Source organism: Schistocerca americana, chromosome 11 (genome assembly GCF_021461395.2).
Source record: "Schistocerca americana isolate TAMUIC-IGC-003095 chromosome 11, iqSchAmer2.1, whole genome shotgun sequence".
Taxonomy (NCBI): domain Eukaryota; kingdom Metazoa; phylum Arthropoda; class Insecta; order Orthoptera; family Acrididae; genus Schistocerca; species Schistocerca americana.
In genome coordinates this window covers 38,268,474-38,288,107 of record NC_060129.1, presented here as the reverse complement: position 1 = coordinate 38,288,107, position 19,634 = coordinate 38,268,474, and the positions used below count along the sequence as shown (strand labels likewise).

The window sequence follows — 19,634 nt, the reverse complement described above, 5'->3', positions numbered from 1 at the left end:
TGATTTGACTGGCATACGTTAATTCTACAGCACCAAAATATTTTGTCAGTAGGTGTGTCTTACTTCTTTTACTGCATTCCCTTAACTCTCCGAACGACTTTGATGGCTACCAATTCGATTCTTAGAACACGTACTGTTATTGGTACTTTGCAGCCACTTACGGTTATTTTTTAAGAAAGTACTCTCAGGCTTATGTGACGCAAGGCATCGTTTCTTTAATTCTGACTTTTTATATAACACAGTTTGTGTTTCAAACCTTTCTTTCCTTTCTCACGGAAGGTAGGATCTCATACTACATAATTTTTCATAAAGTCCAATCTTTTTACAAACTCTTTATCAGAACATCTCTCTTTTGCTGTCATAATTTTGACTTCCGAAGGGCCTAGAATAAAAACCAATACGATTTCAGAACTCATTCTGGAGACGGCATTTCTGTAAGTGACTACATGTATACTCTGCAAATCACATTTTAGTGCCTGGCACTACTTTCTCCATTATTCCAGCGTCGAGCAGCGCGCGGAAAAGACGAACACCGTATGAACTCTGATTTCCTTTATTTTATAACGATGATCGTGTCTCCCTATGTCGGTCGGTACCAACAAAGTATTTTCACATTCAGAGGACAAAGTTGGTGACTGAAATTTCGTGAGAAGATCCCGCCGTAACGAGAAGCGCCTCTGTTTTAACGATGTACACCCCAAATCCTGTATCACATCAGTGCCACTCTCTCTCTCCTATTTCTCGATAATACAAAAGTGCTCCCCTTCTTTGAACTTTCTCTATGTATTCCGTTAATCCTGTCTGGTAAGGATTCCACACCTCGCAGCGCTACTCCAAAAGAAAACGAACAGTCGAAGTTTACACAGTCTCTTTAGTAGATCTGTTGCATCTTCAATCGCATAAAATTAAACTGCAGTATTCAGCGGCTATTATTAAAAAAAACTTCCACCAGAGAAATGACTTTTCTATCACTCTATATTAACAAATATGCAGGAAAAAAGCTGATCTATTACAAAAAAAAGATTACTATAAAAGTAGTAAATAGTATGAATGAAAATAATTATAAATGACAATACATATCTGGATGTTCGAAATCCATATGCTTTTCACCACATTTCAAGTAAAAATACACTTTAGCACATTCAGAAACGCAGAGTGAATTCAAGGCAGTAGAGGAGCTTCAGACGTACTGCAAGCGCGACGTAAGTACAGACTGGCTGTATCGCGTATCAGTACAGAATGAGCGAGTAAAACACACCGCCTCAGCAGTGCCGCTTCTATCAGACAACAGCAGGAAGCCACGCATTCTGGGAATTACTCACATTTCAAAAGTGGACTTCTGACCAGCTTTTAGGGCAAAATACCCACTCGTGCGTCGGTGCCATACGGGACCAAGCAGTTCCAACTTTGCCCAGCGCCATCGTCAGCTGGTGTTCAAGTCGCCGCTAGAACCGATTACGAATAAAAGACGCATTGTTTTCCTTCGAAAAATTGCCTCTAAAAGTCAGGTGCTTCTTATACTATAAATTATTCCAGCGTTTGGTTTAAAATTCCCGGCAGTCTTAAAACTAGCCATATATTCGACGCCGCGGGAAACGTATCTCTACCTGTAAAATTGGATCAACTGCCATCAGCAGTACACACCATGCGACGAACACGAGTTGCCAGGGTTCACCAGCTTGTTAACTCTGTCTGCCTCCCGCCCCGCCATCACAAACCCAGAACACACTGTCTAGCCTATGGTGCGTCACTGCAGGCTGCGCTGACAGTGAACTTGAACTGAAAGTGACTTGTGTTCCCAGTAACAGTACAATGTTTTTATTAGTAGGTAGTTTCGCTCATGGCAGGAAATAAACGATATTCTTATGATGTGCGCTATAGACTTAAAGTAACAGCGTATGCAGAAGAACATGGAAACACAGCAGCTGAGCAGCATTTCGGCCCTCCACCATCCACCAACAGAAAAAACTATTCGCGATTGGCGGTCTAGTAAGGAAGAACAGCAAAAAAAGGAGGAAGACTAAATGTGCAAATAGAGAACTGAATGCAAAATGGCCAAAACTAGAAGAGGACATACTGAAATCGACTCAAGGACACCGTCAAAATGGCACTGTAATTAATACGAAAATCATTCAAATACACGCTCGTAAGTTAGTGCTATAGTGGAACTTAACTGACTTTAAAGGCGGAGTAACACAGGTTTATGAAGCGCCATGAACCTCGCTTGCGAGCCAAAACCAAACAATCTCAAACAACGCCACAACAGTATGAAGAGAAAATATTATCTTTCCATGTCGTTTTTATTCCATATCGAAATAAGACCCGTGTGCAACCAAGCCGAATAGCAAATATGGGTGAAACGCCTGTGACATTTGATGTGCCGAGTAACAGAACTGTTACCATGAAAGGAGCTAAAACTGTAACCATAAAAACAAGTGGACATTTAAAAAATGCACTGCACTGTTGTCCTTTCACGCTGCGCTGACGGTACTAAAATTAGTCCAATGATCATTTTCTAGCGCAAAATAATGCCAAAACCTTCTGAAATGCGGTCAGGTATTGTTGCTCACGTACATGACAAGGACTGGATGGACAAGGCTGCTATGAAATAATGGATTATCAGAGTGTAGAAGAAAGGTGCTTTATTGAAGTAGAGTTCTCTTCTTGTGCTAGATCAGTTTAGTAGTCATATGAAACAATATTTGAAAGAGAAATTGAAACAGTGAGATACACAGCTTGCTGTTATTCCGGGAGAACTTACTTCGCAATTGCAGCTCTTGCTGTGTCGATAAATGAACTATTTAAAGTTTGTATGAGAGAGGAATGGAACAGATGGATAATGGATGAAATCCAACTGAATTCACGCAGAAGGGAGCTTTAAAACGACCTACAATCAAACAAGTGCGTCAGTGGATAAAACAGTCATGGTCTAGAGTGAGAGAAGACGTTTTTGTTAAACATTTCAAGAAGAGCGGCTCTCGATGGCAGTGAGGGCCGACTTATACAAGGTGATTCACGAAGATATGCAAATATTTTAATATGTTATTCTACAAGTAAATCTAAAGAAAAAAAGTTCATATAAACATAGGCCTGCAAATGTTTCATTACGGAGTTACGGCTAATAAAAGGTTTTGCCTGCAGTTTAGCAACTTCGCTATTATGAAGCCATCGCAAAACTTTGCGAGGTTAAAGTAAAGCACAATTTCCATTTATTTTGTTGTTATTGATCTGGTGAATCTAATACAAAGTGTCCCATACGTGTATCTGCAGTAGTTTTCCAGAACATGCAGAGATTATTTACTTTCCATTAACAATGTAGAAGCGTTTATGTCATTGTTGGCGAACGCTAGTCAGTTGTTTCAGTCGTTTCCTAACCTTGAAACGAGTTAGTTTGCTGCATTGTTCAGTGAAAGAATATAATAACAACAGTGTGTTTCAGTGAAACCACACAGTAACTGTTGTAATTTGTATATTATTTATGAAATTAGGATGTCTTTCAAATTTACGACATAGGAATACGTCGATATGATGTATATTTATGGCAAATGCGATGGTAAGGCTACGGCTGTAGTTTGGAGATTACCCAACTCGGAAGATTCGGAATGCACGAACCATTAGCGCATTAGTGGAGTATTTCGAACGCGAGACAGGTGCTCTACCTAGCGTCCATAATCACTACGAGCTCTCGATACGTGAAGACGATGATGAGGATATTGTGGATACTATTCAACGTAACCCGAGTACCAGTAGACGATGTATCTCTCAACGATTAGGCATTTCACAATCTCAGGTATGGCCCTACGACTTATCTTAGAAGCTATATCAAGGAAAGGCAAACCTACGTTTCTAGCATTTGTAGACTTAGAGAAAGCTTTTGACAATGTTGACTGGAATACTCTCTTTCAAATTCTGAAGGTGGCAGGGGTAAAATACAGGGAGCGAAAGGCTATTTACAATTTGTACAGAAACCAGATGGCAGTTATAAGAGTCGAGGGGCATGAAAGGGAAGCAGTGGTGGGGAAGGGAGTGAGACAGGGCTGTAGCCTCTCCCCGATGTTATTCAATCTGTATATTGAACAAGCAGTAAAGGAAACAAAAGAAAAATTCGGAGTAGGAATCAAAATCCATGGAGAAGAAATAAAAACTTTGAGGTTCGCCGATGACATTGTAATTCTGTCAGAGACAGCAATGGACTTGGAAGAGCAGTTGAACGGAATGGACAGTGTCTTGAAGGGAGGATATAAGATGAACATCAACAAAAGCAAGACGAAGATAATGGAATGTAGTCGAATTAAGTCGGGTGATGCTGAGGGAATTAGATCAGGAAAGAGACACTTAAAGTAGGAAAGGAGTTTTGCTGTTTGGGGAGAAAAATAACTGATGATGGTCGAGGTAGAGAGGATATAAAATGTAGACTGGCAATGGCAAGGAAAGCGTTTCTGAAGAAGAGAAATTTGTTAACATCGAGTATAGATTTAAGTGTCAGGAAGTCGTTTCTGAAAGTATTTGTATGGAGCGTAGCCATGTATATAAGTGAAACATGGACGATAACTAGTTTGGACAAGAAGAGAATAGAAGCTTTCGAAATGTGGTGCTACAGAAGAATGCTGAAGATTAGATGGGTAGATCACGTAACTACCGAGGAGGTATTGAATAGAATAGGGGAAGAGTTTGTGGCACAACATTGACTAGAAGAAGGGATCGGTTGGTAGGACATGTTCTGAGGCATCAAGGGATCACCAATTTAGTAATGGAGGGCAGCGTGGAGGGTAAAAATCGTAGAGGGAGACCAAGAGACGAATACACTAAACAGATTCAGATGGATGTAGGTTGCAGTAGGTACTGGGAGATGAAGAAGCTTGCACAGGATAGGGTAGCATGGAGAGCTGCATCAAACCAGTCACAGGACTGAAGACCACAACAACAACAAGGTATGGCGTACAGTCAGGTACAATAATCTGTATCCTTACCATAAACAAAAAGTGTATCATTTAAATCCGGGAGATCCTGCCGTTTGCTTGGAGTTGTGCAACTGGTTAAATACTAATCAGCAGTTACACAAATACGTTTTACTTACTGATGACGCACAGTTTACTCGAGACTGTATAAAACAATTTACATAACGTGTACGTATGGTCTGACGGAAACCCACATGCAACAACGCAACGCCATTTCCTGCAGCGATTTAGCATAAATGTGTGGTGTGCTATAATCAACATACACTTTATTGAACCATTCATTTTCCGAGGAAAGGCGAGACGTATTTACAGTTCCTTCAAGAATAAATGCCCCACTTGTTCGAAGATGTTCCACTTGCTACGCGATTGCAAATGTATTGTCAACACGACGGCGCAGCTCCACACTTCGCCGTTACTATACATTTAAATGAACATTTCCCCCAGAAATGGACTGGTCGTGGTGCTACACGTCTATGGCCACCCAGATCCCTCGATTTTACGTCAGTGGATTTTTGTGTATGGGGATGGATGAAAGACATAGTTTATGAGGACAGAGTCAGTACGCGTGAGGCATTACTTGCTCGAATTATGAATGCAGTTGACGAAATTAAAAACAACCTCGTGAAACGGAAACGAGCAACAAAATCTGTTCATACACGTGCAGCTAAATGCATTGAACTCGGTGGAGACATTTTTGAATATTTATTGTGAGTGTATTGTGAATTTGTATGTACACTGTACAACTTCCTTGACACTGAGCTTTGTTTTTTACGGTTTAACAGGAATTCATGTGTGCCATGGCATTAATAAAAGCAGTTTATTTGACACATTCATACCGTTTCAGTTAATGTTATTTCCATCATTTTTCGGAAATTAAATTCTCTGCAACTTCTGTTGAAAAGTTTGTGCAATTGTCTGGAATTTAAAAAACGAATTGGGCCAAGTAGTTAATCAATCAAAAATTTTACGAAATTGCTTTTTTGCTTCTCTGGATGTTCTGGAAAATTACTGCAGATACACGTCTGGGACATGTTTTATTAAATTCATCAGATCAATAACAACCAAATAAATGGAAATCATGCTTTACTTTAACCTTGTAAAGTTTAGCGATGGATTCATATTAGCGAAGTTGCTAAATTTCAGGCAAAATCTTTTTTGCTGTAACTCCGTTTCTAAACATTTGCGGACCTATCTTTATATGAATCCTTTTCTTTAGTTTTACTTGTAGAATAACACATTAAAATATTTGCATATCTTCGTGAATCACCCAGTATATGAAGAGGCCAACGATGACGATGAAGAGGAAGAAGAAGAAAGTTCAGATGACAATTTTCAAGGATCTAAAATGTGAGTTCGGCTTTATAAGAATATTTTTTAGACTGGCTTTGCAATCTAATAATAAAAATGGTTAAACATGTTATTGAAAAAATTGCCTAAAACTTAAGATGCACCTTATTGACCGTAAACGCAACGGGCTTGCCTCAGTGGTAGCACCGTTTCCCGTCAGATCACCAAAGTTAAGCGCTGTCTGGCTTTTTCTAGTCTACGTAGCTCACTGAGTGTCACGTACATTTCACAGTATTGTGCTGTATGCCTATATAGCCAAGGTACATTGCGCTATAGGGAAAAAATTACGGATAAAATTTTGCAAATTTGTCTTAGCTGTCAGGCCAATTGGTAAATTACGAGTCGCACCTGTATTTTAACCCTTTCAGTTTACAATTGTGTAGATTAAATTTTAATTTCCCTTGACTTCGTCTGGAACCACGTGACCGCTACGGTCGCAGGTTCGAATCCTGCCTCGGGCATGGATGTGTGTGGTGTCCTTAGGTTAGTTAGGTTTAAGTAGTTCTAAGTTCTAGGGGACTGATGACCTCAGCTGTTAAGTCCCATAGTGCTCAGAGCCATTTGAATTTGAACCTTGACTTCAACAGAAACATTTTTCCTCAATGGAAATGTCACGTACACATTTGCGACTGTTCAATCTTTACATAATGCACAAGTGCCGCCACTTGTCCTGTATCGCTATAAAAGCATCAACAAGTGCATGTGCTACTGATCGTAACCGCCAGAATACACCGAAGCTGTTTCTTAATTGTATTCCACTGTGTAATTGAAGAATATTATTGTTCTTTTGCATGGGAATTATTGAATGATTAATTTATGTATTGCAACATTTATGTATTGCAAAATTAATTAATTTTGTCCACATAATGAAGCTGGGTGTATAAAGTATATTATGATAAAGGATACATATGTTTATAAACAGCTTGCTTCTATAATGATTAAAAAATTATTTATGAGCATTAGAAAATAAATAAAAAATATCCTGCCTGGTGAAAAAAATTCAGGCCTGAAAAGGAGAAATAGAAACAGACACAAGTGTTTAAGGCATTATCGTACGGTTGGAGGCTGTTGAATATAATGTAGGGCCAGCAGTATATAGAAACCAAATAGCGGATTCATGGCACTTATAGTAAAATAACAGGTAAAAATAACAGGAGAGGAGATAAGTCACTACAAAAAAAGAGGGTACTCACTTTACAACGGTCTGCGTCGTGTTGTTGGACATCGTGGGCGGAGAAAACTAAATAAAGATCGATGCTCTACTCCGAGCTCTGGCCAGTTAATAATTTCGCAACATGTGCCACTTTCCACGTTGTGTCACAGTTTGTCGGCGTAGAATTTATATTCGACGCGTGACGGAACCGACTTTTCGAGTCAGAAGGTCGGAGCGTCAGTTAATAGAACGCGCGAAGCAACAACGAACGATTCGTACTATCGCCGTCAAAGCTCTTCGATACGTGTGTCAGAGACGTGTCTGCGCGACACGGCAGCAAAGATGATGCCAATCACTGCAGCCACCTGTTGCTTCCGACGGCGACTGCCGGGCGCTGAGATGGGAAGGCGCAGACCGGCAGTGTTCGTAACGGGAGGCGACAGACAGCCAATGGCGTTGTGCCGTGAGCGGGCCGTGAAATGGGGGAATCGACGTAGCGGCGAAGGAAGGGGCAGCGGGAGGGGAAGTGTAGCCAGTTTATCTCCTTCCCGGCTATGTCAGCGGTATTTCATTGGCGTGTTCGTAGTTAAAGATAATTAATCCATACTGGAGGGATTTCTAACTTCTTAGTTTCTCGTGGGAGGTATATCACGTTGTATGTAAAGCCCTCTAGTGGTTAAGTTCTTAAGATCGGTGCACGCCTAAATAACATCCTGGCGGCCGACCCAACAGAGGGCGCTGATCATTGATCTGTCCTTTTTTCAGCTGTCATATAGACATTTTATCTTTCATAGACAATTTATAGGTTGCTACAGGCAATGTAATACGCATATTAATTGTTGACTGTAAATTCACCATAAAAAGGATCGGTCTTATTCTATTCATATATTTCCTTCTAATAATTTTATACAGGTAACTGTATTCGTCTTTTAATGCATCACAATTTAGTTTCTATGATCAGTTATCAATTTTAAAAGTCTGCTACATGTATTTTACATAATGTGTTTTTATCAGATTATGTTTTTTGCATAAATGATGACTACATCTAAACCGACAGTAGGGACATCTAGGGATGATGCAGAAAAACAGATTTCTGGTAGCTACTGTACTTCAGTAGCCAGTTGCAATAATGACTGTGTGGACGATGAGGCCTGTTCTACACCTTATTTTAGATCTATATGACGATGCTATGCTGATTCTCTTTATATGTTTTGACGATGCCATTATGGTCTTATCACTTTAGGACATGGTGTAAAAAAGGTACGTTTTACTGTATTTTCTGTACATCTCCCTGGTTGTGTGATAGTATATTGTGATACGTAGCTGGCTGGGGTGGCAGAGCGGTTCTAGGCGCTACAGTCTGGAACCGCGTGACCGCTACGGTCGCAGGTTCGAATCCTGCCTCGGGCATGGATGTGTGTGATGTCCTCAGGTTAGTTAGGTTTAAGTAGTTCTAGCCTTTTGAATCAACACACTAATTAACTGGTACGTGCCCATATACATTACTTAACTGAATGTATGAAGTTTGTGAAGCAGCGGCAAAGGTTGGTGGCAGGCGACATGGGGGCTAACTGTACGAACTGAACGCCTCTTGATTTACGAATGCCCTATAAAATCTCTTGTTGGCGTCGAATTTTCAACGTATTAGAGCCATTCCATTATGCCACGAATACCAAATAATAGCCAGATCCACATCCGAGGCAAATCCCGTATAATGCAGCTTCCAACTGCCTCTCTTAGCACCGTCGAAGAGTACCGTGCTAAGGCTAGCCACGTACTGCGTGTCGTTCACACAAAGGAGCCGGCCAGTTAGACCGCCAAACCCACCTTTTACATCGCGCCATGCCTCTTTCGTTGTGAAGGGACTCCCCTACAGCGTTTACATGTTACAGATACAATTTCCTTAAGCATGAACCAGCTTTTAACAAATATTTTCTTTTCATGAACATATCCATATTATAATAATTTATCATTTCAACATATTCTTTTGCTTTTTTCATATACACATTACAAAACCCTAATTTTGTCACAATAGAGGAAGGAGTTTAAACAACACAGAATACAAATTTCATAAATTGCAAATACACCGTTACATAAAATAAATCTACTCCTAATCGATGTAAGTGTTACAGGCTGCTGTTACAGCCTGAGGCAGACAGTTGTTTACTGACTTCGTTACTACTGTTACTACTATATGTTAATTTTCACTGCTGGCAACATCATCGAACTAGCAGTTGTCGCATGCTAGCTGTACTGTACGCATGTTTTACTGCAAATGAACCATGCAAACTTCCGTGTGTCATTTCTACCATTGTACTTGATCGGTGCGCAGGGAGGAGGGTGGTAGTCCTTGAGTTATCGATGTTTAGATATTGGAGATTTTAACGCGTGACAGAGAATGTAACATCAGTGTTACGAATGCGAAAGCTTCTGCTTCCATTTTCCACTCTTAACAGCTAAAGACACAGATTATTTTTTCTTTGTGGCTTTGTGTACATCTATGGCAAAGTACCTTTCGAATTATATGAAGATCGTTGGCCTCCTTGTACAATTACTATTAAAAAGCAGTACTTCAGTTTTCGAGTTCACGTGTTAATATTATGAATTATAGAAGAGATCCTACCAGGCTTTGTCTTTTATCCTCTCTTATCCTCACTATTTCATCTTTTAAAGCTACCCATTCACGTTCTGCTGTATTCCTTTTCCCTGTTCTAGTCAATCGTTGAGTGACGCTCCCTTGAACCTCTCAACAGCCTCTGGTTCGTTTAACTTATCCAGGTCTCATCTCTTTAAATTTCTACCTTTTTCCAATTTCTTCAGTTTTAATCTATAGTTCATAACCAATCAATTGTGGTCAGAGTCCACATCTGCCCCTTGAAATGTCTTAAAATTTAAAATCTGGTTGTTAAATATCTGTCTTACCGTTATATAGTCAATCCATATCCTTCCGGTGTCTCCAGGCGTCTTCCATGTGTACAATCGTCTTTCATGATTCTTAAACCAAGTGTTAGCTATAATTAAATTATGCTCTGTGCAAAACTCTACCAGGCGGCTTCCTTTTTAATTCCTTGTCCCCAGTAGATATTCATCTACTATTTTTCATTCTCTTCCTTTTCCCACTACGGTACCGAATTCCAGTCCACCATCACAATTAAAATTTCGTCTCCTTTAACTATCTGAATAATTTCTTTTACCTCATCATACATTTCTTCAGTTTCATCATCTACAGAGCTAGTCTGTGATAAGCTGTGGCTCCGTACCTATATTGGCTACAATATAGGTACCCCTCACAAAAAGTTTAAAAATGCAAATTTAGCTCATTGCTACTTTTTAAAGAAATGTTGATGTGCTAAGTCATATCCCGATCGTGGAAATATTGAATACAACAGTCAGTGGGAAAAGTGACATCTGTAAAGAGACTAAAATTTTGAGTTCAATTTTGAAGTACACTCCTGGAAATGGAAAAAAGAACACATTGACACCGGTGTGTCAGACCCACCATACTTGCTCCGGACACTGCGAGAGGGCTGTACAAGCAATGATCACACGCACGGCACAGCGGACACACCAGGAACCGCGGTGTTGGCCGTCGAATGGCGCTAGCTGCGCAGCATTTGTGCACCGCCCCCGTCAGTGTCAGCCAGTTTGCCGTGGCATACGGAGCTCCATCGCAGTCTTTAACACTGGTAGCATGCCGCGACAGCGTGGACGTGAACCGTATGTGCAGTTGACGGACTTTGAGCGAGGGCGTATAGTGGGCATGCGGGAGGCCGGGTGGACGTACCGCCGAATTGCTCAACACGTGGGGCGTGAGGTCTCCACAGTACATCGATGTTGTCACCAGTGGTCGGCGGAAGGTGCACGTGCCCATCGACCTGGGACCGGACCGCAGCGACGCACGGATGCACGCCAAGACCGTAGGATCCTACGCAGTGCCGTAGGGGACCGCACCGCCACTTCCCAGCAAATTAGGGACGCTGTTGCTCCTGGGGTATCGGCGAGGACCATTCGCAACCGTCTCCATGAAGCTGGGCTACGGTCCCGCACACCGTTAGGCCGTCTTCCGCTCACGCCCCAACATCGTGCAGCCCGCCTTCAGTGGTGTCGCGACAGGCGTGAATGGAGGGACGAATGGAGACGTGTCGTCTTCAGCGATGAGAGTCGCTTCTGCCTTGGTGCCAATGATGGTCGTATGCGTGTTTGGCGGCGTGCAGGTGAGCGCCACAATCAGGACTGCATACGACCGAGGCACACAGGGCCAACACCCGGCATCATGGTGTGGGGAGCGATCTCCTACACTGGCCGTACACCACTGGTGATCGTCGAGGGGACACTGAATAGTGCACGGTACATCCAAACCGTCATCGAACCCATCGTTCTACCATTCCTAGACCGGCAAGGGAACTTGCTGTTCCAACAGGACAATGCACGTCCGTATGTATCCCGTGCCACCCAACGTGCTCTAGAAGGTGTAAGTCAACTACGCTGGCCAGCAAGATCTCCGGATCTGTCCCCCATTGAGCATGTTTGGGACTGGATGAAGCGTCGTCTCACGCGGTCTGCACGTCCAGCACGAACGCTGGTCCAACTGAGGCGCCAGGTGGAAATGGCATGGCAAGCCGTTCCACAGGACTACATCCAGCATCTCTACGATCGTCTCCATGGGAGAATAGCAGCCTGCATTGCTGCGAAAGGTGGATATACACTGCACTAGTGCCGACATTGTGCATGCTCTGTTGCCTGTGTCTATGTGCCTGTGGTTCTGTCAGTGTGATCATGTGATGTATCTGACCCCAGGAATGTGTCAATAAAGTTTCCCCTTCCTGGGACAATGAATTCACGGTGTTCTTATTTCAATTTCCAGGAGTGTATATATGGAATTTTTATAGAAGAATTCATTAAAATGGTAAATAATAATTTTACAAATTATAAAATATAAAATATAAAATATCTGACTAGACAACAATATTCTCAAGATGTGGGTATAAAATAAGCCCCGCACTCATCTTGGTAGGAGCAAGTGCAACAGAAACTGTATGGATAAGTGAAGAACTGAGTGGCTGTCGAGAACGTTACTTTTAAGCTCGGGGATGTATGGAAGACGGCTGAGGAAAGATTTTCCTCTGTGAGTGAGCTAAAATGGCAAGCAGTTTGAAGTCATATGGAAGATGTCGGAGAGAAAAGTAAAATGCAAATGAGTGTATGGCTTCAGTGGTCGGGAGTTCCCAGGCAGGAAGTTCGGTGCCAAGTGCAAGTTTTACTGAGTACGACGCAACATGGGGCAACTTGCGCGTCGACAGTGGGGATAAAATGACGATGAGCGCAGCACAACACCCAGTCCCTGTGGGGAGAAAATCTCCCACCCCAGCCGGGAATCGAAGCCGCGCACCCCGTGCGTGGTATTCCAACGCGCTGACAATTCAGCCATTGGGGCGGACTGGAAAGAAAGGTACTGAGCACGAATAATTAACAGACGAAATAGGAGAATTTGTTATTGATTTTTATGCAAGCGATTCTAGCGACACCAATGACGAGAATGGATTTCGATCCTTATCTTTTGACGGCAGCGATTCAATGAAAGCCAGTAAATAATGCTCTACGTGTTTTTCATGTAATCAGTGTCGCTTGTGCGAGGTTATAAACTAAAATTTTCTCCCTTTTTTAGTCTTATGAGAGTTGCTTCTTGCCGTGTGTGCTTGGAGTGTTATTTTCCTTTGATTGATCCATTGTTTAGGTGATGATTTTTTTAGTTTCAGTCTCTAGTCAGACATTATGGACTTTGAAAATTTGTACACTCACGTTCAGAAAAAACGGAGCACCCTCAACGACCAGAGACAGAACGCCCACACTCACGGAACATATGCATTAATATGTTCTGCAGAAATGATTAGCATGTCAGTGACTTCGGTTCAGCATGTGCCCTGTATCCCGTTAGGCACAAGGTCCGCCATTGATAACTTGTTCCATGTGTTATGGCATCAATGCGTGTAAGGCGCCAATGGCGTAGTGTGCTACAGCCAGCCACGCTGCATTCACCTCATCCAATAGTTCACCTGTGGTGGTCGGCACTGGGTCACAGCACTGCCCCACATCCCTCACATTTTCCATTGGTGACAAGTCTGGTTATCTGCCGTGCCAGGGCAAAAGCCTGACATCCTGTCACACCGATAAGGCATGTGTTCATGTAGCAACATGTGGTCATGCATTGTACTGCTGAGAAATGGCGTCCGAGGCGTTGTGAGGAAAGGGTATGGCTACAGGTCACAGGATGTCATTCTCATGGGTCACAATGGTCACAGTGCCCTAGACAGGCACCAACTGTGATCTGTGGTTGTAGCCAACAGCACCCAACATCATAAAGCCTCGAAGTGGTGCTGTACGTCTTGTGCAAATGCAGTCACTGTGATGCCGCTCCTCCAGTCTGCGACAAACTAAAAAGTTACCTTTATTTTCAAAGACACAGAACCTGGATTCCCCCAAAAGCACTATCTCATACCATCCCTGTCCCCAGTGACGTCGTTCCACACACCATTGCCGTCTGACATGTTTCTGCACATTCGTCAAAGGTAGGTTGACAAGTGGACGACGAGCACGTAATCCATTCCGTAATAAACGGCGACGGACTGTCAGGCCTGATGGCGTACGGTGTGTTCCACAGTTGCGCCAGACCCGAGGAGGACGCATATCTGTCCTACAATGCCATTCGGATGAAATGTCGATCTTCTCGAGAGGTTGGTGTGGGTGGTGCGTCCTGACCCATCTCGTCGTGATCTTCGGCCTTCCGTGAACCATTCTGCACCCACCCGCTACACTGCCCAAACGCTTCGTCCCACGAGAGCAGCAATTTCCGGGATGGATGCATCACATTGTCTCAAGACAGTAATGCGCCCTCTTTGAAGCTCATTGATTTGACAGTACGGTTCACGCATACATCTCAGAGGAATCCTGCACGTTTGCTCAGGTCACTCTGATCCATTACCTTCGGTTTATAACAACAAAGAGAGCCGCAGGTGCGTTTTACTGGTCGGTGATGTTGTGCCGCTATACCGATGTTGACCCGCGGGCCGACATGGTGCAAATGCTAATTATTTCTGCAGAAAATACGAATGTGAATGTCCTGTGAATACGAACGTTCTATCTCCAGTCGTTCAAGGTGTTCTGTCTTTTCTGAACCGAGTGTATACTTGGCGAAATTGCTCGTATGGACATAAGGTGTTAGTATGATCATCTGCAGACTCGGTTGCTGTAGCTTAGGAGTTGAGCAAGGTTACTATGTGAGGACTTGAGCTGTAGAACTTACCTCGGCTATCGCGCTTTGCTCGTCCGCAAGGCAGCCACTACCATTACCTTCGTACCCTCTCATTCCACGCCGTCTGCAGAGATAGGAGCCAAGTAATTCCGTACGCACTTCAGAGCTGACGGGCCACTGATTTACGTACGCGGTGATGGCGCCCGATAGTGATCAAAATGGTTGCTATAGGATCTACATCAGGCGAATTTAGTCGCCTAGACATCAACATGAGTTCACTACAATGCTCCTCAAACCACTGTAGCACGCTTATGGCTCTGAGACATGGACAGTTACACTGCTGAAAGATGACATCGCAGTCGGGGAAGACATTGAGCGTGAAGGGATGCAGGTGATTCGCAGCTGTCAGCGTGTCTTCGATTACTACCACTGGTCCCATGCATGCGCAGGAGAATGTGTCTCATAGCATAATGCTGCTCCCACCAGCCTGCACGTTTCGAGGGGCCGTCCGCTTCGATGACGGCGTTTGTGTACACGACGAGCGACCTAGTGTAGCAAAAACGTGATTCGCTCACAGCAGTTTCCACTGATCGACGATCGAATCCAGATGGCCCCATGGCTACTGCGACCGTAATTGACGATGACGTTGGGTAAAAATGTGTGGTGTGTTGCAGAATTTCATGTTCGACAATCTTGGATGAACGGTGTGCTCCGAAACACTTGTCCGTGCACCAGCTTCGTGCTCTATCGGTAGAGATGCCAAAGATCACCATCTGTCCTACTTTACAGAACAGAGAAGCCTCCGAACCCCACACTGTGTGAAGAGTCGTGGTCGTCCAACAATTTACCGCGTAGTGGTAGTTTCACTGTCCTTCTACCTTTCCTCACGACAGTAGCATGTGAACATTCGACCAGCTTCGCCGCTTTCGAGATACTTGTTCAGAATCTCTGTTAATTGTCAAAGCCGCTTATCTCAATGGATTTCTCCATTTGTAGCCCATGTCTTCGCTAGGGTAATACCCTGTCCATTTCTGCTCTGCTTACATACTCTTGTTATCGCGTAACGTGCCCTCAAGGCCACAAGGCGGCCTCCAACATCACAGTGGGCAGCGGTCATAGTGTTTTGGCCCATCACCAGTCAGAGATATTAAGCAGAACAGTGATAGCGGTAGTGCTACGAGGGTGGCCAAAGCTAGTTTCATAGACAGTTTTAAGAAGTACAAGCAATTGAAACATTTGTGAGATGACAATTTGAACATAATATATGTAAAAGTGACCAATACACGTTTACAGATCTGTTTTTTGAAGTCAATAAAGGAAGGGAATGATTGACTGTCAATGTTACGAGGAGGTAATTGGCCCGGTGTGATTCGTGACGGAACTAGGAAAGCCATTTCGGCTCCACCCAGGTAAGCCCTGCGTATCCCTGCCCGAAATACTTGGCTAGCCTACTGGTAATAAATTATATACTGAAACCCTCTTCATGAATCTGTCTATCAGAGAGAACAATATTAACATTTCTGCGGCAGTTCCTGAGATTAGTCTTGACGTACAGACAGAAAAAAAATGTGATTGTCGACTTTGAATACATAATCTGAAGCGTTAGCCTGATTTTGTACTAGATGTATTTCTGTATCTGATTTCACATAAGAACAGAGTATTCACACTATTCTATTATTCTTTTGTGCGAGAGAATTAGTCAGTTTTCAGTGTAAAAAGTTATTTTTCATTATATAAAATAATGTTTGACTGCTCATTATGGGGAATCAGGCGATCATTTCCTTGAACATAAGTTTCTGAATAATAGGTTATGCTTTCACGGTATTCTGTAAGTAACTTTACTGTTACTGAACTCAGAAACTGGAACCCCTGTGTTAGCTTTATACAGGGTCTTTCGAAATTATTCATTCTAATTAATACAGGCTACAGAAAACATCAAAACAATCACACTGACAGAAAAACTTACAACATCCAAAGATAATAAATTTAAATTAATGAAATTTCGTCTAGTTAACATATTTATGTGGATAAGATTGGAAAACCACCGCAAATGAGAAATGTTGGTACACTAATAACCTCCAGAATGCTAAATGCAACGTGCAGACGTGCTGGCATTGTGTAGTACAGGTGCCAGATGCCAATTTGCGGGAAGGAGTTCCATGCCTGTTGCACTTGGGCGGTCAACAGAGGGGCGGTCAGTGCTGTTTCTGGATGACGCTGGAGCTGTCGTCCGATCATGCCCCACATGTGTTCCATTGCAGACAGATCTGATGATCGAGCAGGGCCGGGGGCAAGTCGACACTCTGTGCAGCATGCTGGGCTAAAACAGCGACATGTGGACTAGCGTTATCCTGTTGGAAAACACCCCCTAAAATGATGTCGAATCGCCAGGTTAATGTACAGATTTGCTATCGGGTTGCGTGGGATAACAACGAGAGTGCTCATACGAGATCACACACCAGACCATAAATCCACGTGTAGGCCGAGTGTGTCTAGCACGCAGACAAGTTCGTTGCAGGCCCTGACCTGCTCTTCCAACTAACATGCGGCCATCACTGGCATCGAGACAGAGCCAGCTTTCATCACAGAGCACAACAGACCTCCATCCTGTGCTAAAAGCAGCTTTCACTTGACACCGCTGTAGCCACTTATGGCGGTGGTTTGGAGTCAGTGGATTATACGCTACAGGACCTCTGGCTCGGAGCACTCCTTGAAGTAACCGATTTGTACCAGTTCGTTGTGTCCCTGTGGTGCCAACTGCTGCTAAAATTGCTGCTGCTGTTGCAGTACGATGTGCCAGAGCCATACGCTTAACGCGATGGTCTTCCCTCCCAGTGGTGCCATGACGCCATCTGGAGCTTGGTCTTCTAGCGACCCTACATTCTTGTCACCACCGCTGCTAGCAATCATCTGCAGTGGCTACATTCCTGCTAAATCTTTCTGCAGTATCACAGAAGGAGCATCCAGCTTCTTCCAGCCGTGTTATGCGACCTCGTTCATACTCAGTGAGGGGTTGATAATGATTTCGTTATCGTCTTAAAGGCATTCTTGACTGGAATCAGCTCACCACGTCCAGTATCAAAGGTCACTAATGCTCTCAAAACTTACAGCGAGTATGTAAAGCAAAACTGACATGCATGCTCATAGTAGTGCCACTAGGGCCCCTCTTACGCGACTGGCGTGAAATTTGAATATACCTCATCTTTCAGACGTAGAAACACGTCCAACAACTTTCGTTTATGTGGCACAACTCCTTCTCGATGTTATCTTTTTTTTACGTCAGCGTATATTTCGATAAGGAACGTATTGTATCTGAAGTTATCTTGCACTGTTACCGAACGTTTTGTTAGTTGTGGTGACGTAATCTGTTGTGTCAATGTCGCTGAATGGGAAAGTCAAAGTTGTTTCAATAACCACAATTACAATCTTTGGCACATGTGGATTCACTAGGTAGTTGACTAAGAGCTCATCAACAGCTATGTGGTGTTATGTGTTGACCTGCGTTCTTGGTGATAGGTTGAACGAACCATACATTCTCACATTTCACCTCATCGGACGGAGGTATCCCATTTTCGTGAAAAAAATGTGGCCAGAATTGCTTGGAGGATGTACCTCTGAATGTTAGATTAAAGATGTGTCAGCCCATTTCCGCATCCCTGTGAGGAATCGTCTGGGAGCCACCTTCGAGAATCTGTGGATTGACTCAGGAGGTCCTGTGGCCTGGCCTCCCAGGTCACCTGACCTCACGAGTCTCGATTCCTTCCTGTGTGGACACAGGAAGCACCTGGTGTTGCAAAACCTCGTCACTAGGACTGCTGTCACTGCAGATACCGTTGTGGATGTGCCAGGCACCTTCATATGGAGACGACAGTCTGTGATGTGATGTTGTACTGTGCCCTTACAGGCCAACGATTGAGCATTCGAGCAGTTCCTGTCAGTGTCACTGCTGTAAATAGCTTGCTAAACTGTCGTCTGTGTAAATCATCCCTAGCATGTGAAACTGCCATCAGGGATGATCTGTACCATAACTAAATGTATTTGTTTTGATGTTCTCTTCCTATTGTTATAATATGAACTTTACAATAAAGTTACCGTTGTTTGTATTTAGCTCCAAAGAATAATCACTTGTGCTGAAATTCTCATTGTTCTACACGTCTCTTCAAAAATATAGTAGGATTGTGTAGGGTGAAAGTGGAGGGGAAAAAAAAGAACGGGACTATATGTGGAATCATTGGAGATGAGTGAAAATGGGTGCCAGAGTAGGATTAGAACCTGAAATCTCCTGCATACGAGGCATTTGCGTTAACCACTGCGTCTTCCACACATAGTGTTCATCGAACTTGTTCGGATTATCCCGAAACCCCTCCTGGCCAGCCCACATTCCCAGCCACCGCCACCGATCGGCAGTCACCGTCCATACTCGCTACGGTGGGATTTCGGTGGGAGGTCGAATGAAATTGTGCGTGTGCACTGAAGGTGGTGGGTTCAAGACACATCGAGACGAATCAATTTTGTGAACACGTGGTGTTCATTCTTTTGAACATGTCCGAAAGAACAGACATCACACGATCATATAATACACCAGAATGTTTTCCACACTAGACTGCAATACCCTCTGCTATTTCCCTCCAGAGCACATTGCAAATATCATTCAGCTGAGGACGAGAAGGTGATGACAGATGCATGTTAAATGGCACTTTCAGTTTAGCCAAAGTTTTGTTTTCCTCAAGCCACGAAATAGTCTTTGCAAATTTCTCGTGAACACATTCTGTGACCAGAATAGGTAGCTGGTGTTTAAAGTCTTTGAGTAACCTCTCTGTGAAGCACTGTTCTGGTGGCATGTTTCACCTCTGACGAGTTTAACACGCTTTCGGTCAATCAGAGTAGTGGGCAGTTAAGTTGCGTCGTGCAGCTGAGAGAGTTTAAA

The 19,634-nt window shown here is 43.3% G+C and overlaps 1 protein-coding gene across 3 annotated transcripts in view; it reads right to left on the bottom strand.

Moving 5' to 3' along the window:
* LOC124554054 (neprilysin-2-like) overlaps positions 1-7,837 on the bottom strand; it is a 245,614-nt gene extending 237,777 nt beyond the window's left edge. For all 3 annotated transcript variants that reach the window (XM_047128089.1, XM_047128091.1, XM_047128090.1), the window contains exon 1: positions 7,499-7,837. In XM_047128089.1, the coding sequence (XP_046984045.1) occupies positions 7,499-7,530 (32 nt within the window). In that variant the 5' untranslated portion in view covers positions 7,531-7,837. The remainder of the gene's footprint in view (positions 1-7,498) is intronic.
* Between the last annotated feature and the right edge of the window lie 11,797 nt (positions 7,838-19,634).